Source organism: Onychomys torridus, chromosome X, assembly GCF_903995425.1.
Source record: "Onychomys torridus chromosome X, mOncTor1.1, whole genome shotgun sequence".
Lineage (NCBI taxonomy): Eukaryota > Metazoa > Chordata > Mammalia > Rodentia > Cricetidae > Onychomys > Onychomys torridus.
In genome coordinates, this window is record NC_050466.1 from 35,062,700 (window position 1) to 35,081,339 (window position 18,640).

Below are 18,640 nucleotides of genomic sequence, written 5' to 3' on the forward strand. Positions count from 1 at the left end.
ACCTGCCTCTGCCTCCTGAGTGCTGAGATTAAAGGCATGCGCCACCACTGCCCAGCTTTTCTCACCATCTTGAAGTTTAAAGAAGTCTTCTGTTGAACTATTGTAAGTTGGAGACCATCTGAATGGAACTTTGGTATACACAACAACCAGGAAAGACAATCAGATAAACTGCAATGAAATGTTCATCTAATGTGAATCAAATCCCATTCCTAATGTCAACTGCTTGATTTTACAACTTGCAAGCTGGTTCTGGGCTAACAATTACTTGGTTTTGTGTTACAGATGACTTGTTTAAAGTTCACAAGCTTAAGCCAAATCTGAAGTGGCGACAGGCTTTTGACAGCTACTTAAAAACTCTGCCTCCATACTACTTAATAGTATGTATTTTTGTGTGTATATATGCATATATATTAACTGTCACTGATGATTCTTGTCATAAGGAATCAAAAGTTTTACCCTGCAAGAAGATAACTCTTTACTTTCTGAACATTTGTGCCTTCACTGTCTTCTCAAGCTGTATGTAAGAGTTTGGAGATGATATGGCGGCACAAAAGAGCATTGTCTTTCTGTTTCCTTTATTTTTAACTGCCATGGTTATTGTTATAAGCACATCTAAGTTTCTCTTATTAAAACTAACCTTATAAAATTGTAATTCTAGAATGTAAGAACAAATATGTCTCAATTCATGTTACACCAACTTCCCTTTTGAACTCTAGAAACTTATTGTGGCATTTTAGTCCATAAACAAAATTTGGAAGAAATTATAGTTCTTTATTGCCAGTTAAATGGGTCCTTGACACAACATGATGTGGAGGCGTTGGCATTAGAGAGAGGATCCAAGGAGAAGAAAACATCTTGGCCTCATTCTTTTTTATATACTTTGAGGAAACGATGCCTAATGTTTCTGAACTGGTCATGTAATCCTAATGAAGACAATCAAGGCCATTTCAGGAGTTGCTGTGATAACTTAATGCCAAGTTTCTAGAGGTGAAAAGGCAGAGTCATCAAGGGGACCATTGGTGTTGCTGGGAGGAGAAAGTGGGCTGTGTTGCTATTTACCATGGCAAGTGTGGGTTCTGCAATCATATGCAATGGGAAGTGATTCAATGATGGGGATTAAGACTGAAAGCAATGTACTTGTTTGAATTGACTGCTACTTGCTCTTCTTACCCACTCTCTTCTGATTTTTTTCTGCTCCTTACTTCTCTGCTATTTTCATTGCCACTTTTTAATGTTCCATGTTTGGTTTTATGTGCAGCACCTTGACTTCTAAGAAATGAATCATGTCCCCTTGCCCCTTATAACTGAACTTTTGAGTATTTAAGATTTATTCTATTCTTACTGTTGTGTATTTTGTTTCCTTATAGCCATTAAAGAAAGCACTAAGGATGATGGGAGCTCCAAATCTGATATCAGATAATTTAGATTGTGGACTTAGTTACAGTGTTATCTCTTACCTTAAAAAACTCAGCCAACAGGTAGTATTGGTAAAAACGAACAAACCCAAATCCTTTGCCCTCAGAAGTGCATTTCCTTATTCTTTAGTGTAACTGTAACTTTTCAAATTAACTGTGTATATATCTCTACACTTTATGAATTAGTGATAATGTGATTCTCTATGGCTTCTAGCTTCACCATTAAATGCAGTTAAGGGTCTGTCAGTATCATTTGATGCTCTGCCATTTCTCCTTCTGCCTGCCAGTTTGTTCTGCCCATATGCTGGCTGATATTTTGTGGCCTAAGAGGGGCAGAGGCTTCATAGGATTCTCTTGTGGGTCACATTTGTCTGTCCTCCAACTAGTTTCTCCTCAGTTCACTTGGCTAGAGCATCCCCTTTTGTGAGTCAGCACACCAAGGTCTGGTGTGATTCAATATGCCTTGCCTGAAATCACTTTTCAGGCAGCAAGTTCACTTCTTATACTCACAAGCTAGCCCTTGGATAAATAGCTGCCTGCTTTTCCCTGGAGAAGAGGGGGGCACAAGACTAGGATTCTTCAACCTAGAGAGTGATAGACCCCCCAAGGGAACTTGGAGAGTGGAGTTCTTCCTCCTCTCTTGCCCTTCATCAATTACTTCAGACCCCACCTCATTCACCATTATTCACCTTGTCCCTTGCCTGCCCCTCTCTCTTAGTACCTCATCTTCCACTCAACCCTCCTTATCGTATTTCTCACTTTTACCTAGACCATTCTGGTAAGATGGAGATATTTGGAAGCTACTGAGTTAGAGCACTACTGCCATACAATTGTGCTGTGTGATAAATTAAAGCAGCAGCTTTACGCTTTTATTCACAAATACATATTTTTTTTAGGTAGGAAGTTACATTTGCAGCAACTACAGCATTTCAAGCTGAGTATGTTTGCAAATTTGGCCTTTAGAAAACTGAGTACTAAGCAAAGTGGCAGATTTTAGTAAGGGAACTATAGGACTCCATAATTGGGATGCTGGCATGCCTTGCTAGGAATGAGCAAAAACTTAAAACCACATTCTAAAGCTTACAAATGCATACTAGTCTAGCGTGCTCATAAGTGCAAAAGAAAATAAAGGCAAGCCCAGATTTTTGACATAACAAGTCCCCCTAACCCGCATTCCTCTCTGCTAATAGATTTTTGTTGTTGTTGTTGTTGTTGTTGTAAAAACTTTAGTTATTTATCTTTCTATTGATCTATTGATTTTTTTTTTAATTTGATGTTTATGTTTGGCCTTTAAGGCTTTGTCAGGGTATGGCTACAAAAGAAGAAAAGTGAACAGAGTTGAAACTAATGCAAGTGCTGGGACCTTCTGGGACACACTGTATTCTTTTATTGAATGAACTTTCAAGGTCATTCAAGGAAACAGAACCTTTATCTACTTTTGTCTCATATTTCATGACTTAAAAATTAGCTTATATATTATATATATGTAATATATATATATATATATATATATATATATATATATATATTCCAAATAATTAGTTAAGGAAAATAAATATCTCTGGCCAATCCATAAGAAACAACAAAATGATTGGGGGCTTATTGAACATGGATAGAATTGTATTCTTTAGAAAAAGAAAAGGTTGTTACTAATTTCCATTTCTCTAATTACTAATTTAATATCTGTGGCACCAGTGTCCCTTGAACCATCTCAGATGGATCTAAAACACAAAATATGTCTGCTTTACCTAATTCACTCAAAATTAATTCATACAGTGTCTATTAAAGGGATTTCCCAATATTTGTTAGTGATAAACTTACTGAGTAGCCATTAAAAATATTTGCTTAGTAATATTTGTTAAATTAAGCTTTACTTTTATAAGATTTATTGAATCATCTCATATTTTTTTTAAAAAATCATCATTTTACTGTTTTTTAATATATTGCCAGTCTATAGGGTCTGATTTTAAACAATAATTTACATGTATGAATATAAAGTTTTAAACCTTTGTATCTGGATCCAAACTGAATGTGTTGATTTAGATTAGATTTTGCAGTAACAGTATGTGCTTTTCATGTCTATGAATGAATTCTTGCCCATGGTTTCTATTTTCTCCATGATTCGTTCATAGTTTTGACACTACAAAAGAACATTTGCATGAAGTCATTTGTCTTTCCAGCCCTCTGTGTTTGCTGTGGTAGAACAGAGAAGCATAGGGAAATGTTCACTTGACTGTTTTTCTGTGATTTGCACACGAAAAGTGTTCAGTGGGGTATTTTTCTTAAATAGTAGAATGATGATGATATAGTAGATGCTTGGATGACATGTTCTGTCCTTTCATTTTAGACCAAACTAGAGTCAGAGAGAATACTAGCATCAGTGGGGAAGAAACCCCCGCAGGAGATTGGTATCAAAGTGAAAAATCATTCTGGAGGTGGCCTGCCCCTGGCTCATAATAAAAACTTTAGAAAACTGTTGAAAGAAATCATAGGGGAAAGTGCACCGAGACTGACAGAATTGAATACCAAAGAATTTGCTGGTTTCCAAGTAGGGCTCTTCAACAAGGTAAATTGTGCCATTAAAAGGCATGTTTATCTGACCGCCTGCTGTGTTTGTTGTTTGTATTGCTCTACTTTTGAAATAATGGCTTGTTTTGTAGTTATTCTTATTAGTAGTATTAGTATTAGTGGGTTTTTTTTTGTTTTGTTGTTGTTGTTGTTGTTTTTGAGACAGGGTTTCTCTGTATAGCCCTTCCTGTCCTGGAACTTGCTTTGTAGACCAGGCTGTCCTTGTGCTCAGAGGTCTGCCTGGATCAGCCTCTGCATCTGCTGGGATTAAAGGTGCACATCTAGAAGTTAATCATTATTAACAAAGCCATTTTGAAGTTATTCTGCCAGCAGATGCCAACATGAAATTAAACTTACAAGATATGTTGGTTGGTAGGAATGGGCAGTAAACAGCTATGAAAAGGAAAAGGAAAGGAAACGGCAGTAGGCAGGCTGCCATGTAGATCTAACAGCCATGACAGAGTAGTAGCAAGTAGTATGGTGCTGAAGAAGCTCCCTGCAGCTTAGAGACGGCCTGAGCCAGACCACAGGAAACCTCTGACCCTGGGTATTCTCATGGAGCAAGTGAATGTGATCAGAGCTGGCTGGACCTCTACTCTGCATGTCTCAGTCCCTGGCCATGAGCAGCCTGGCTCATGCTCATGGCTGCAGCAGACTCCAAAGGTACTGCAGCTGGGCCCTCAGCCAATATCCCTCTGTGTACAGTCAGGACTTGCTTTTTGGAGGGAGACTGCTGCAGCCCACCTCCCTGCCTGCTGGGGGAGTAAATCTCGGTTACAAGCAGTAGTCCTGCAAGACAGCTAGAGATATATATAAGTCTTGGGATTTGGAGTTTAAATGATATACTTGAAAATTATATCCCCAGTGACTTTAATGACTTATGGGTATGTTAGCATTCAGAACAGTAAATAGAAGTTGTCTACTGGAAAAATTAGCTATAATTGGTTGTATTAAATATTGTCCTCTTCAATAAGATTTTGAGATGGTTTGGTATTACATTTCTTTATTTAAAAGCCTTAAGAGTAACTGAGATTGTTTCATTTAAAATAGGATTTGAAACCACAGACATACAGAAATGCTTATGATATTCCACGTAGAGGACTTTTAGACCAATTGACCAGAATGAGATCCAATCTACTGAAAACAAGGAAGTTTATTGTTGGACAAGATGAAGGTAACTGAACAGTAGAATACTTTTCATCAGGAGAATAGCAGACCTGACTTACATGAGAGTCTTTATTGCAGAATTATTTTGTAATGTGTTAATGTTCACAATGCCCATATTCACTCAAACCTTGCGTCTCCCTAGTTTTCTTTCCCTCAAGTTTAAAAGCAGGTATGTATTAATCAGCATTCTAGACCACCATTGCCAATGTTCTGTGTGGCCACTCTTGCAAGCCTAAGAATCCCAGGAGACAGGTAGTGATTGTCTGCCCAGTTTATAGGCACTGAAATGAAGAGCGAGCATTTCAGTAGCTTGCTCAGGCAGGGTTAGCCCATTGCAAAGTAGCAGAGACTATGTCTGTCAAATTTCCAAACCTGCACACTCAGACATTGATCGTGCCCAGCCAGCTGTGAAAAAGTCAGTAGAGAATCCCTACTCCATGAAAGTAATGAACTCTAGTTAATGTCCAAGAATATTGTGGCTGTTTGTGATTTTTCTTTATCTTATTTTGTTACTTTTGAATGGGGTCACTTAGCCACAAAAAAAAAAAAAAAAAAAAAAAAAAAAAAAAAGAGCAAACCGCTAGCCTTTGATATACCTTTTTTTTTGGAACTGAGGATTGAACCCAGGGCCTTGCGCTTGTTAGGCAAGCACTCTACCACTGAGCTAAATCCCCAACCCCTTGATATACCTTTTGTATGTGTGTGAACAGAAGATTCCTAGGAAGAGAACTTTTGTATTTAATCAAATCATCAGAGGATAAGATCATTAATCAAGAGTCTCTTTGTGACAAGAGAATTCCATGAGTAGCTGGGCATGGTTGCTCTGCTGAGGAAGGAAGATTCTAGATATTTTAGGCCAGCCTGGACTACAGAGTGAGAACCTTTTCCAGAAAACAAAGAAAGGGACTCTAGCAGTGGCACAATGTTTAAGAGCATTGGCTGCTCTTACAAGAGACCCCAGTTCAGTTTCCAGCACCTACATGGTGGCTCACAACTGTCCAAGACTTCAGTTCCAGGGAATCTGACACCATTCTCTGGACTCTGCAGACACCAGGCCTGTATGCTGTGCACATATATGCCTACAGGCAAAACATACACATAAAATGAAAATAAATATTTTTTAGAAAACAGAGAACAATAAAGTCTCAGTGCTTCAAAATGCAAAATGTACACAGTGTTTGGAATTCAAATGATGGCATGCAGGAAGGCAGCCCATTTTGACATGGAGTTGGGAAGTAAAGGAGTCATTCGTTCTTGAGACATGAACCTGTAGGCAGTATAGTAATTGTAGACCACTGATTAGTATAAATGAAGATGAAGCTAGATCCTGGAATACTAGATTCAAGATTTCAGACTGTAATGCTAAGCTACACACTGCTGAGCCAGCTATGATGATGTCCTCTCAAAAGGACCATATACTTCAGCTGTAAGTATTGGTTTCTCTGTTGCTGATTTTACAGATTCACTTCATAGTGTTCCAGTTGCACAAATGGGCAATTATCAGGAATATCTAAAGATGCTGGCTTCTCCACTACGAGAGATTGATCCAGATCAACCAAAAAGACTGCATACTTTTGGCAATCCATTTAAGCAAGATAAGAAGGTAGTATACCCATTTCTGTGTCTGTGATACTTTTACTGTAACACTGTCCTTTTTAGCCAGATGTATACAAATCAGAGGTAAATATGACATCAGGACCTCTGTGTAGATGGGAAGTGGAGTTTCCTAATGCAAGTTGTATTAGTTGAATACAATAATAGTTGTCATTTGTTGAGTATATAGCAAGACTTGGTGTTTTAAATGGTTGTTTGTACTCACAAGTGTTTTGAAAGATCATCTATCCTATAATAAGAAGAAATCTTGGCTTAGTGGTTAGATGTCAAAACACTGTGATATGGCTGCCAAAGCCAGGATTTAAACCCACATCTTTCTGGATCCACATTCTATATTCATTCATACTACCACACACTAATTCTTTTAATAAAGAGAATACCAAGTATTTCTTCCATTTCCATGATTCAGATCTATGTGTATGTCCTTTGAATTATGATGTACTATGTGATGTCACTTTATTTGAATTATTCTAGAGTTCTAAATATGAGGTGTGTGTGTGTGTGTGTGTGTGTGTGTGTGTGTGTGTGTTGCACTACTGACATGATCATTTAATGAAAAGAAATGGGATTATCACTACACTTCTGTAGGCAAACATGGATAGAAGTCATGGATATATTCTCTATCTCTCTTTGTCATAAAACTGAACTAAAAAATATTCCAGCTCATGCCAATCCTTAGTTAGTTAAAGATTTTGAATCTTTTTGTGCCTTGACTTCCTCATGTAACACTGGGGACAATAATTACACCAAACTGACAGAACTATGTAGAATACTGAGTTATACAACTACACTGTTTAGAATATTACTCAGCATATAGTAAATGCTCAGTAAACATTCTGTGTCTTTTCTGCATGGTTAATAGAGGGAGAAAATTCTTTAGAAAGATAGTTTTACCATGTTTTTTTTTTCCAAGTAACAAGGCACATATTTGGGGACTGTCTATGCTGATACAGCTTTTAGCTAAGAGAAGGTATTGGTCATTGTCATGCTCAGCTTTTCTCAAGGGTGAACAGCCCCCTCATTCCCTGAGGAGTGCTGAGGTAGACAGACATATGTGAATCCATTTTTGAGGTTGTATCTGAGGGAATTATGGTTTTGCATTTGCCTGCCTTTCACCATCCACACGCACTGCTCTGTACAGGAATAAGTCGTGTTTCTTAATTGTGAGTTTGAAGCCCTACAAAGGGCTAGTGCAAGATGCTTTGGTTTTGCTTTGTTTTGTCGAGACAAGGTTTCTCTATGTAACTGCCCTGGTTGACCTGGAATTTGTCCTATAGACCAGGCTAGCCTCGAACTCACAGAGATCCCTCTGCCTTTGTCTCCTGAGTGCTGGGATTAAAGCTGTTCACTACCACTGCCTGGCTTGCACCACCATGCCAGGCAAAAAATAGTTTTTGTACTACTTTTAAAAGGATGACTGCGGCCAAGTGGTGATGGCACACGCCTTAACCACAGAGTCAGGCAGATCTCTGTGAGTTGAGGTCCAGGACAGCCTGGTCTACAGGGCAAATTCTAGTACAGCCAAGACAGTTACACAGAGAAACCCAGTCTTGTAGGGGTCGGGGGGAAAGGGTGATTGTGTTTTCTGGGAAGATAGCTTAGCAGTTAAGAGCACTTGCAGAAGACCCAGGTTTGATTCCCCGCACTCACATTGGGTGACTCACAACTTCCTATAACTTCAGTTCCAGGGGGATCTGACACCCTCTTATGGGCTCACTGGCACCTACATGCACATGGTCCACACAAGCAAGCATGTGCACGCGCGCACACACACACACACACACACACACACACACACACACACACACAAATTGCTTTAAAAAGGTTTTAAAGATGACTATGGGTTGATCTCATCTTGGTTGGTTTGAGGCTCTTTATTAACCTTAGACAAAAACCTACCTGTTAGTTTCCTCTTTGCTTCACTTCGATAGGATTAAAATTAGGTTGTATTGTCTGATAACAGAGTTGATAGAGGGAATATAAAATTAAGGCTAATCTAGGTGATGTGGCACATGGCTGAGGGGATGTGTATATGAAAAGTGCTTAAATTGTTTTGTTTTTTGACAATTGAACTTCTGTTTTAAATGAAATATGTTCATTGATGTTTTTTAGGGAATGATGATTGATGAAGCAGATGAGTTTATAGTAGGGCCACAAAACAAAATGAAACGTCCTGGAGAACCCAACAGTCCTATGTCATCTAAGAGAAGGCGGAGTATGTCCCTGCCGTTGAGGAAACCACAAACACCACCTACTGTAACTAACCATGTGGGCGGAAAGGGACCACTGTCAGCCGCGTGGTTCCCATCTTGTCCAGACCTCATAAAACCCACCCTTGTACATCCAGGTATAGAGTAGTGGTTGTGATTTCCTTATGGCTCCTAGAGGACTAACACGTTAAACATTTTGTTTTTCTTTTGAATTCCTTCTTGTGTTTATTTTTTGTTGATTAAGCAAACTATTATTCAAGCATCGTGGTAGGTACAACAGACCTTCCAGGGAGCAGAGAGCCTGATTCAATGATCTTAGCCATATGAGTGGAGGAAAAAGATACATAGTAATGAATACATGGTATTAACGTCATAATTAGTGATTAATATATGCTTAGTAAGTATTAACACAGGACCTAGTATGGAAATGAGGAGCTCTGAGCATGTCTGCTGTAACCATTTGGACCTACTTCAAAAGTTAGGAAGATACACCAAGTCTCTAAGTAGGTTCACTGGGGAAAGGTTGCACCAGCAACTGCTGCTCTCTGTGCTGTCACCCCTTAGTCATGACTGAACTGGTAAAGGTGGTATCTATCTCCTTGAGCTCACCAGTGCTTTCTCTACATTGCCTTTCTTTCTTAGTCGATTTTGGCTTGGTTGTTATGCCCGCCCCTGTGGAAGCCCTTGGGTTAGCAGACACGTAGTTTCCTTTCCCCTCTAGGAGTGACTCCTTTCCTTTTTAGTCTTTTCTGTTTGCTCCCCTTCTTTCTCACAGCTAGCTACCATTGGCTCCCACAGTTCAATCCTGGGACCTAACTGTGCTGTCTTGCTAAGGTGGTCTCCTGCAGCTTTGGGGCTTTCAGTTGGTTTTCTATTTCAACATCTCCCAATATTTGTATCTGTAGACTACAACTCGTTCCTCTTCTCTCAACCCCGTATTTAGTCACAGATACACTGCCTCCACTTTAGAGTCGAATGGACAATAATGTTTCAGCTTTTACAACTAAATACCTAGCTTGGCCTCTCTTCACAATAGCTCTGCTGGTATCCTTCTGCATGGCAGTTTATGAAATTACCCCTCACTGCACTGGAAAACCTATGTCACCTTTAAAGATTGGTAGGATTGAAGAACCTTAGATTATAATGCAGTGTGACTAATACTGCATTACTGGTGCTGAATGATCAATTTAGTCACTGAATGAGAGTCAGGAAAGGTTGAGTATCATCTACTCTCAAAGCCAGCAGTATGCTGGCTTCTGGACATGTGACTATTTATCTAGTGGTTCAGGTGGCAAGCCTCAAAAATCACCATGATTTTTAAAATGTGCTTTCTTCCATTAATAAGATGAGATAATCTGGCATTCAGTTTTAGCCCTGTGTCTTACTGCTTTTCTCCATTCCTTCACTCTATGCTTGCAGCAATTTTCACCAAGCTACTATTCTTAGATGGTCTCTCTCTTTCTCATTCTTGTTGAGTTCCCACCCACCTTCTCTGTCAATTTGAAGTCAGAACAAGGATGCCAGTGGATCAATAAAAGCATGCTACATCCACACAGAAAATGCACCCTCCATATTTCTCAACATTCAGGATACAGCCTGACTCCTAAGCTCGGTCCACCACATAGCTCCATGTGACCTGACACCGCAATCTTCTCTTGTCTCCAGTTCCAGCGATATCTTCCTCACCTTTCACTCTGCCGCCCCTGGCTTACACCCTGTATCTCCTGCCCTCACTACATCTTGGCATCCTCTCAGAAGATCCTGTCACTATCTGGCAACACTGGAGGCTCCCGCTCTCATCCCTACTTATGTCTTTCCTCAAGTGAAAGCAGTTATGAGTGTGTGCTCACTCTATAACTCCTCTCTGATGGACCCATGACACTGTAGGTTCTGTAAGGGCAGGCAGGGTCAGCTTCTTTGTTTCTTGTTCACTACTGATTCCTAGCTGCTACACTGGTGCCTGGCACAGCAGGAGATAAACAAATGGCATAGAGGTGTTAACCTGAGAAGGAAAAGTAATTACTCTGGCACAGAGTAATGGAAATGGGCAGAATCATCTACAGATAGACAGTTGCTTAGCAGGTGGGGGCAGAAGATTTGTCCAATCCCAGTAAGCATCTCAGTTTTCTCAGAATATTTGGTTTACACAGGAAGCATGTAGTATGCAAAAGTTATAGGGATTTGAACTCAGTAAAGAGTAGCAGTTTGTATGTGACTTTGAAGCATACAGGTTGACATTAAGCCCTGAGCACCAGGGACCTATGAGTTCTTATTAGTATCTTGGTTTCTGTATGCATTCATAGTTGGGAAGAGTCTCAGATCTCTATCTCTTCTATCCTCTTCATCAGTGAAAGCAATTATTTCCTTGAAACTGAGGAACATGGAGAGGTACTTGTGGGATCGACATGATGTACCCACTTCACAGCTCAACCTCTAAATTTGCTTTCCAGATGTTCCTGTCATTCATGATGTCCATGAAGAGAAGATGGAAAATGGGCAAAGCCCAGCCGATGGCTTCTTATTAAAATCTGCTCCAACAGAGTTTATGAATGTGGCAGGAGATGGCCTTATATCCAACCAGTTGGATTCTCTGTCTGACGACTTTACTAGTCTCAGGAAAGATGGACTCATTCATAAACCTAGTAATAACATACTTATAGGAGCAGCCAAAAGCTGCAGTCTTTCTGTAGATGACCGAAAAGTCCCAGTGGCATCTGCTTTGGACACCGTGCCAAATTCAATGCAAATCACTCCTGCGATGGCACAAGGCATCAATGCTGACATAAAGCATCAGTTGATGAAGGAAGTCCGAAAGTTTGGACGAAGTAAGTAGTGATGGAATCTCTATAAATAAGGCAATGGGAGATCCCGCTTGTATGATTCCAAAGAGATTTTTGTTGTTGGTTTGGAAACATTTTCTCATTACAGCTCAGGTTGGCCTCGAACTCTATGTGGTCCAAACTGGCGATAATGCCTGATCTTCCTGTCTCTACCTCCATAGTGCTGAGATTACAGGCTTGTGCTACTACAGCTGATTAAGGTGCTGCTAAGGATTGGACCCAGGGTCTCCTGCTTGTTAGGCAGGCACTCGACCAAGTGAGCCAAATCCTTAGCCCCAGAGTAAAGTCTGGACATATATTTTTTTGGTCAGTCTTGGGCTTTCACATAACTTAAAGTGATTTTGGCCTTAACTTACAGTAGTTTTATTTTGCTGCTCTAAAAAGTTATCAGATGACCCATAGCTTCAGACAGCAGAAACTGATTACGTTACAGCTCTATATTCAGACAATATTTTCACTGGCAGGCCAGTGTTTCTCAGGGGTAAAGGCAATATCTGTTTCCCTGCCTTTTCTGGCTTCTGAAGGCTGGCTGCACTTCGCTGTGCCCATGGTCCCTTCTTGCATCAAATCACCAGCATAACACTTCCTTTATTTGGCTTCCACTTCTGTTATTAATGTCTTTTTCTTCTGATCTTTAAGCTTTAGCTAGGCAGTAGTGGTGCTCACCTTTAATCCTAGCACTGGGGAAGTAGAGGCAGGCAGATCTCTGAGTTCAAGATCAGCCTGGTCTACAGACAGAGTTCCAGTACAGCCAGGGCTACACAGAGAAACCCTATCTTGAAAAGAAAGAAAGAAAAAATTCTATTTTCAGATTAATTCTGAGACCTGTGTACAATGTATTTTGATCCTATTCACCCCCAGCTCCTCCCTGAAATCCCTTCTAGAGCCACCCTACCCTTTGCTCCCTCAACTTCCTCTCCTTTTAGTAATTGGTTGAATCCACCATGTACTCCTCAGTGCAAGGCCATCCACTACTACGGGCAACACTCTAGACAACTGATTCTCCCTCTTCCAGAAGCAATCAAATGTCCATACTATTCCATCCTAAAAGGATATTTATGGTTACATTGAACCCTGTGCATAAACCAGGACAAACTCAATATCCATAACCTAATTACATCAGCATATAAAGCATATATGGTAATAAATTCACAGGCTTCATGGATTAGGGCAGTTTGGGGCAACCAGTATTCAGCTTACCTCATTTGAATACTGCATAAGAATTTCCTTCTTAAACATATGTAGATATTTTTATTCTAGTGCTTAATATACCAGCTCTGCTTATTACTTTCTACCCATGAAGAATGATTTCTGAGGATGGATAATGATTGAATTTTGTTCCTCATTCATATTTTTAAAATACTGAATTTTGTAATATCACCAGAGTATGAAAGGATTTTCATTTTGCTTGAAGAAGTGCAGGGACCTCTAGAGATGAAGAAACAGTTTGTTGAGTTCACCATCAAGGAAGCTGCAAGGTGGGTGTAAACAAAACTTCTAAAGGTTTTCTAATTGCTTTTGGTCCTGTTTTTCTTTTCTTTTTTTTTTTTTTTTACTTTGGTTGTAGGATCCAATGAAAGACAAAGAGGGGGCTGGGCTCTACCTTGATCTGTGAAAGAAAACATTTGTCCTCACTCCTAGTTAAAGCTGCTTCCTATAGTGTTCAGATGGATACTAGGAGAGTCCTGATTCATGGCTCCTAGCTAATGTGTGTATGTGACTTGGCTTGGTGCTCCCATTTGCTAAACCATACCTCTTTCCATAAGGGTGACTTATACTCCCTTTGGGTTGCAGGCTGTACAGCACCCTGTGTGCCATCAAGTCTTCTATGATGTTTAATAATATTTGTTTTCATTTTCAGGTTTAAAAGAAGAGTCTTAATTCAGTACCTTGAGAAGGTACTAGAAAAAATAGATTCCCACCACCTTCTTAACAATGTGAATCATATCAACAGCAGATCATCATGTTAATACCAAGACAAGTGAGGAAAAAGAAGAGCTTTTCTGTGCTGGAGAATGGAATGGGAGCTTACTGAAGCCCTCTAGAATGTTTGAGTGAAGGGAATGACCTAACTCAGGCTAAGAAAAGGCTTGACTAGAGCTTTTAATGATTATTTGGAAGTAAAATCTGGGCTTTGGCCTTAAGAGTTATAATTAAAAGTATTTTTTATTTCGTTGTTTATTTTTCCAATTAGGAAAAGTGATGTTAAATCACAAAGCACTGCTGCTCCTACTACAGCTAATAGAGTTCACTCATTTGAGCGTTCCCATGCCAGGCGTTTTCAGAGTGGGCAGGGCCACCTGCCAGGAGAGCACTGCCTAGTGTCTTCATTGTGTCCCATAGAACACGTATATAGAATTGAAGTGGTAATCACATGCTCAACAGATTTTTCAACAATTTCTAGCTGTGCCTTTTAAACCATGCAATATTCAGGATAGTTGGAATCAAAGAGTAAAAAGCTGCTATTAGGTAATATATTTCTCTCTGGGAAGGGGCAGGGAGAGTAACCAAACAATCTACCTCCAGTGCTCTTCCATTTTGTCTAGAAACATTACAAAGTGCACCTGAGGCTGCGCTAACCTCTCACATTTGTTCTTGCATGTGACAACGGAAAGTCTTCAGGTAGACTTGTACATTTTGTGCTTTGGAAGCACTAAAAGGAAAAATTATGTATATTTTCTTTGATGTTTATATAAAAGTTTATATGGAGCAGTATTGTTGCTTTTATTTGTAAAAATGTAAGTGATCAAAGAGATTTTCACTTTGCATATATGAAATAAAATCATTTTATTGATTTTCAAACTTTATTGGTAATACATTTCTAGTTGTGTGTCTCTTGTCATGGCATTCCTTTCAGAAAAAAATTACACACTATTGCAGTTAGAATTTTCTTCAGGCTGCCAACTAACTCCCAAATAAACAGTTATTAATTATGAATGCTCAGCCTTAGCTTAGGCTTGTCCCACTAGCTCTTTTAACTTAATTTAACCTGTTTCTATTCATCTACGTTTTACCTTGGGGCTTTCTACCTTTCTTTTATCCAATATGCCCTACTTTCCTACTTCCTCCATGTCTGGCTGGCTGGCTCCTGTCATCTCCCTGGTGTCTCCTTTTCTTTCTTCCTTTCAAGCCTAAATTCCTCCTCCTACTTACTCTCCCTGCCCAGAAGCCCCACCTATACCTCCTCCTTCTCTATTGGCCATTCAACTTTTTATTAGATCAATCAGGTACCTTAGGCTGGCAAAGTAAAACAGCAACACATCTTCAAATAGTTCAACAAATATTCTACACTATAAACAAATGCAACATAGTTAAACAAATGCAACACACCTTTGCTTAATTAAACAAATATTCCACAACATACTATCAAACAAATTAACAAGTTAACAAGAGGGCCCATAAGATGGCTTAGCAGCAAAGGCCCTTGCCACCAATCCAGATGGCCTGAATTTGATCCCTGGGACCCACAGGATAAAAGGAGAGAGACAACTCCCAAAAGTTGTCCTCTGACTTCTACATGCACACTGTAGTAAAAGCACATGTGTGTATATGCATAAATGAACCATTTTTCTTAATGTTAACAAATGAGTTGAACTTAGAAGCATAACTCACAGGACTGAGTGGTGTTATTAGAAGGGTGTGGGGAGGCCAGACCTTCCCAAATACAAGTAAGTGGGGAGAAAAAACTGCCAAAATCAAGTTTATTGGAACTCTGAAATACAGCCAACGCGTTGTTCTTTTTTTTTTTTTTTTTGAGAATTTCATACAATGTATTTTGAACACATTCACCCCTGCCAAGACTTCCCATTACTACCCTTTCCACCTCACATCTCTTCCCATTCAATTTTGAGATTTCATTTTTTTTTCTTTACCCATCAAGTCCAGTATGTGTTGCCCAGATGGTCATGGGAGTGTGGCCTGCCCTGGTGTGTGGTCAGCCTCTCAGGAGTCACATCATTAAACAAAGCTTACTCTTCCTCTGCCAGCAGCTATCAAATGCCAGCAGCTCCTCAGCTAGTGGTGGAATTTCATGTCTACCTTCCCCTCTCTGTGCTGGGATTCTGTCTGGTTGGAGCTTGCACAGGTATTCTGCATGCTATTGCAATTGCTGTTAACTCATGTATATCAGCCCTTTTATGTCTGGAAAACAGGTTCCTTGGTGTTATGCTCTAGCTCTCACAGTCTGTCTTCCCCCAAAGATCCCTGAGCATTTGTGGGGAGAGGTGTTCTATGAATGTCCCATTTAAGACTGAGAAGTCCAGTCTCTTATTCTTTGCATGATGACCAGTATCTCTGTGTTAAGTGCCATCTACTGCAATAAGCTTCTCTGATGAGAGGTGAGAGAGGCACTGATTTATGGGTTTAGCATTGGGAGTAATTTTCGTACTATGTCCATTTAGGAGAATAATAGTATTAGGTTCTTCCCTATAATACTATACTGGATAGGACCTTTGACCTATCTAGTCACAGATTCGTGGCTACTTAAACAGTACCAGATATGGGTTACTTCTCATGGAGTGGCCTTAGCTCCAATCAGAAAGTGATTGACTACTCCCATAACATGCCATTATTGCATCAGTGGGCACATCTTGTCACACCTGTTGTAGTTTGCAGGATTCACAGCTAAATGAGACTGAGGATTACTTTTTTCCTCCAGGAACATGCATATCATCTTCTAGCACCATGAATGCTAGCCAACAAGGATGAAGCTTCCAAGTAAGTACCAGCTTGATTTTTCCATGTGCTGTGACTTACTTTAACAACAGAATCTTTTTTTTTTTTTAATAAAGGGAAGCTGCTGAGTCACCATTTCTTCATTATGCAGCAAACCCTAACCTGACAGGTGTCTTCATCTGGCTTCCTCTGTCAGCTACTCCTCCCGTTTAGGACAGGCTGTGCTGTCTCCAGTCACCTCACAGCTGTTTTCTTCTTCCTCCTCCTCTCACTCCTCCTCTTTTCCCTCCTCCTCCTCCTTCTTCTTCCTCCTTTTTCTCCTCCTCCTCCTTTTTTTTTTTTTTGGTTTTTCAAGACAGGGTTTCTCTGTGTAACAGCCCTAGCTGTCTTGGAACTCGCTCTGTAGACTAAGCTGGCCTCGAACTCATAGAGAGCTGCCTGCCTCTGCCTCACAAGTGCTGGGATTAAAGGTATGAACCATCATTACCCCACAACAATAGAATCAAGTTCTAGAGGATAGCCAAGAGTATTGACAATGGTCTATACAGCGTGGCAGTCTATGTCACCCCATTGAGCAACAACTCAAAAAAGGGTAGCTGTTACTGAGTAGTTTCTTCCAGATTGAAAAATTCAATCATTTAGGAAAGCTCTTTAAAAGAGGGTAAACAAATCAAAATAGCTTCAGGAAGTCCCTGAAACTGACCAGATTCACTAGGCCCCTCCTTGCCAGTGTAAACAAGACTTTTGAGAGTCACTCTCAGACAAGACAAGCTTCAAAGAAAACCATGAGTCCAGACCATTAGTCTGGAAGAAGCAGTAACCAGGGAAGCTGCCTGGAAGAGGTTTAGATCGACTGAAGCACTTGGAAAAGACACTCTTCAACCTGTTGAGATGCCTGCAGACTGTGCAGTGTGCTTCAGGCTTCCAGCTTTGTGAGATGTCACCCATGCTGGGTGGACTTTGGTGAGGCAGCTGCCTTTGAGTTATTTCTGCTCCTGTGAGCCCTCACCCATATTTCTGTAAGTAACTATAATAATCATTTGATTACCAAGTTGGACTTCGGTGGTATCTATACTTTTGTCTGGGGTGAGTAGATATGTATGTGGAATCTCCCCAGGAAAAGTCTTGTCAAACAGCAGCAACCCATTTCTGGTACTGGAATTTTTATTTGCTAGTGTGGGGTGTTTAGTTGGAGTATTGTCCAGGGTGTATAATAACCAAAATGAAAGTGGAATAATGTGAAAAGCATGAAAACATAGTAGGAGAGCTTTGTGGTGTTTCCACCTATACTTGTCCAACCCTTTTCAAGATACAGTCATGATTTTGAAGATGACATAGCAATTGGATTCAATATATAAACACTTCAAATCGGCTATCTATAAATGGCTGAATAAAAGCAGAAAGATTATATATAAATGAAGATAACGAATAGGTAAACAAAAAAGAGGAAGCAAATAGAAAGTATGGACCTGCAAAGTATAAAAACTGACATGGAAAATTCCCTAAGAGAGTTCAAGAGCAGATTTTAGCAGACAGAAGAACCTGTGGACTTGAAGATAAGTTGATTGACATTATCCAATGTGAGGAACATAAAGAAACCGGGATTAAGAAAAATGAAAAGAACAGAGGATATAGCAGTCAAGAGACCTGCGCTCCAAGCCTTAGCACTAAAACAAAAAATCAAAAACAAAAAAATTGACACACCCACCTTAGCCTTTGAGCCACAATCAAGCATGACAATCAGGCATACTTTTCTATCACTGTGATAAAACCCTATGACCAAGGCAACTAATAGAAGAAAGTGTTTATTGGAGCTTACAGTTTTAGAGGATGAGTCCATAACTATCATGGTGTGAAGCATGACAGCAGTTAGCCAGGCATATCATTGGAGCATTGGCTAAGAACTTACATCCTTGTCTGCCTTAAGGCAGAGAGAGCTAACCTGGAATGGTGTGGGTTTTGGAAACCTCAAAACCTACCCCTAGTGACTCACCTCCTCCAGTAAGGCCACACTTTCTAATCCTTCTCAAACAGTTCCTCCAACCGGGGACCAACTATTCAACTATATGAGCCTATGAGACCATTCTCATTCAAACCTCTTAGTGTACATTAATAGGATCCCTGGAAGAAGATGTGAGAAAGTAGTGTGAAG

The 18,640-nt window shown here is 39.9% G+C and overlaps 1 protein-coding gene across 4 annotated transcripts in view; it reads left to right on the plus strand.

The window, feature by feature from the left end:
* The window catches only part of LOC118573820 (integrator complex subunit 6-like), a 55,468-nt gene extending 40,849 nt beyond the window's left edge, over positions 1-14,619 (plus strand). For 2 of the 4 annotated variants that reach the window (XM_036174224.1, XM_036174226.1), the window contains 9 exons: positions 283-377; positions 1,368-1,478; positions 3,763-3,981; positions 5,034-5,157; positions 6,611-6,753; positions 8,877-9,111; positions 11,425-11,799; positions 13,199-13,292; positions 13,676-14,619. In XM_036174224.1, the coding sequence (XP_036030117.1) occupies positions 283-377; positions 1,368-1,478; positions 3,763-3,981; positions 5,034-5,157; positions 6,611-6,753; positions 8,877-9,111; positions 11,425-11,799; positions 13,199-13,292; positions 13,676-13,784 (1,505 nt within the window). In that variant the 3' untranslated portion in view covers positions 13,785-14,619. Of the gene's footprint in view, positions 1-282; positions 378-1,367; positions 2,822-3,762; positions 3,982-5,033; positions 5,158-6,610; positions 6,754-8,876; positions 9,112-11,424; positions 11,800-13,198; positions 13,293-13,675 lie in introns of those variants that run through there. The other 2 variants (XM_036174225.1, XR_004943678.1) reach the window with 2 other exon arrangements.
* Positions 14,620-18,640: the final 4,021 nt, after the last annotated feature.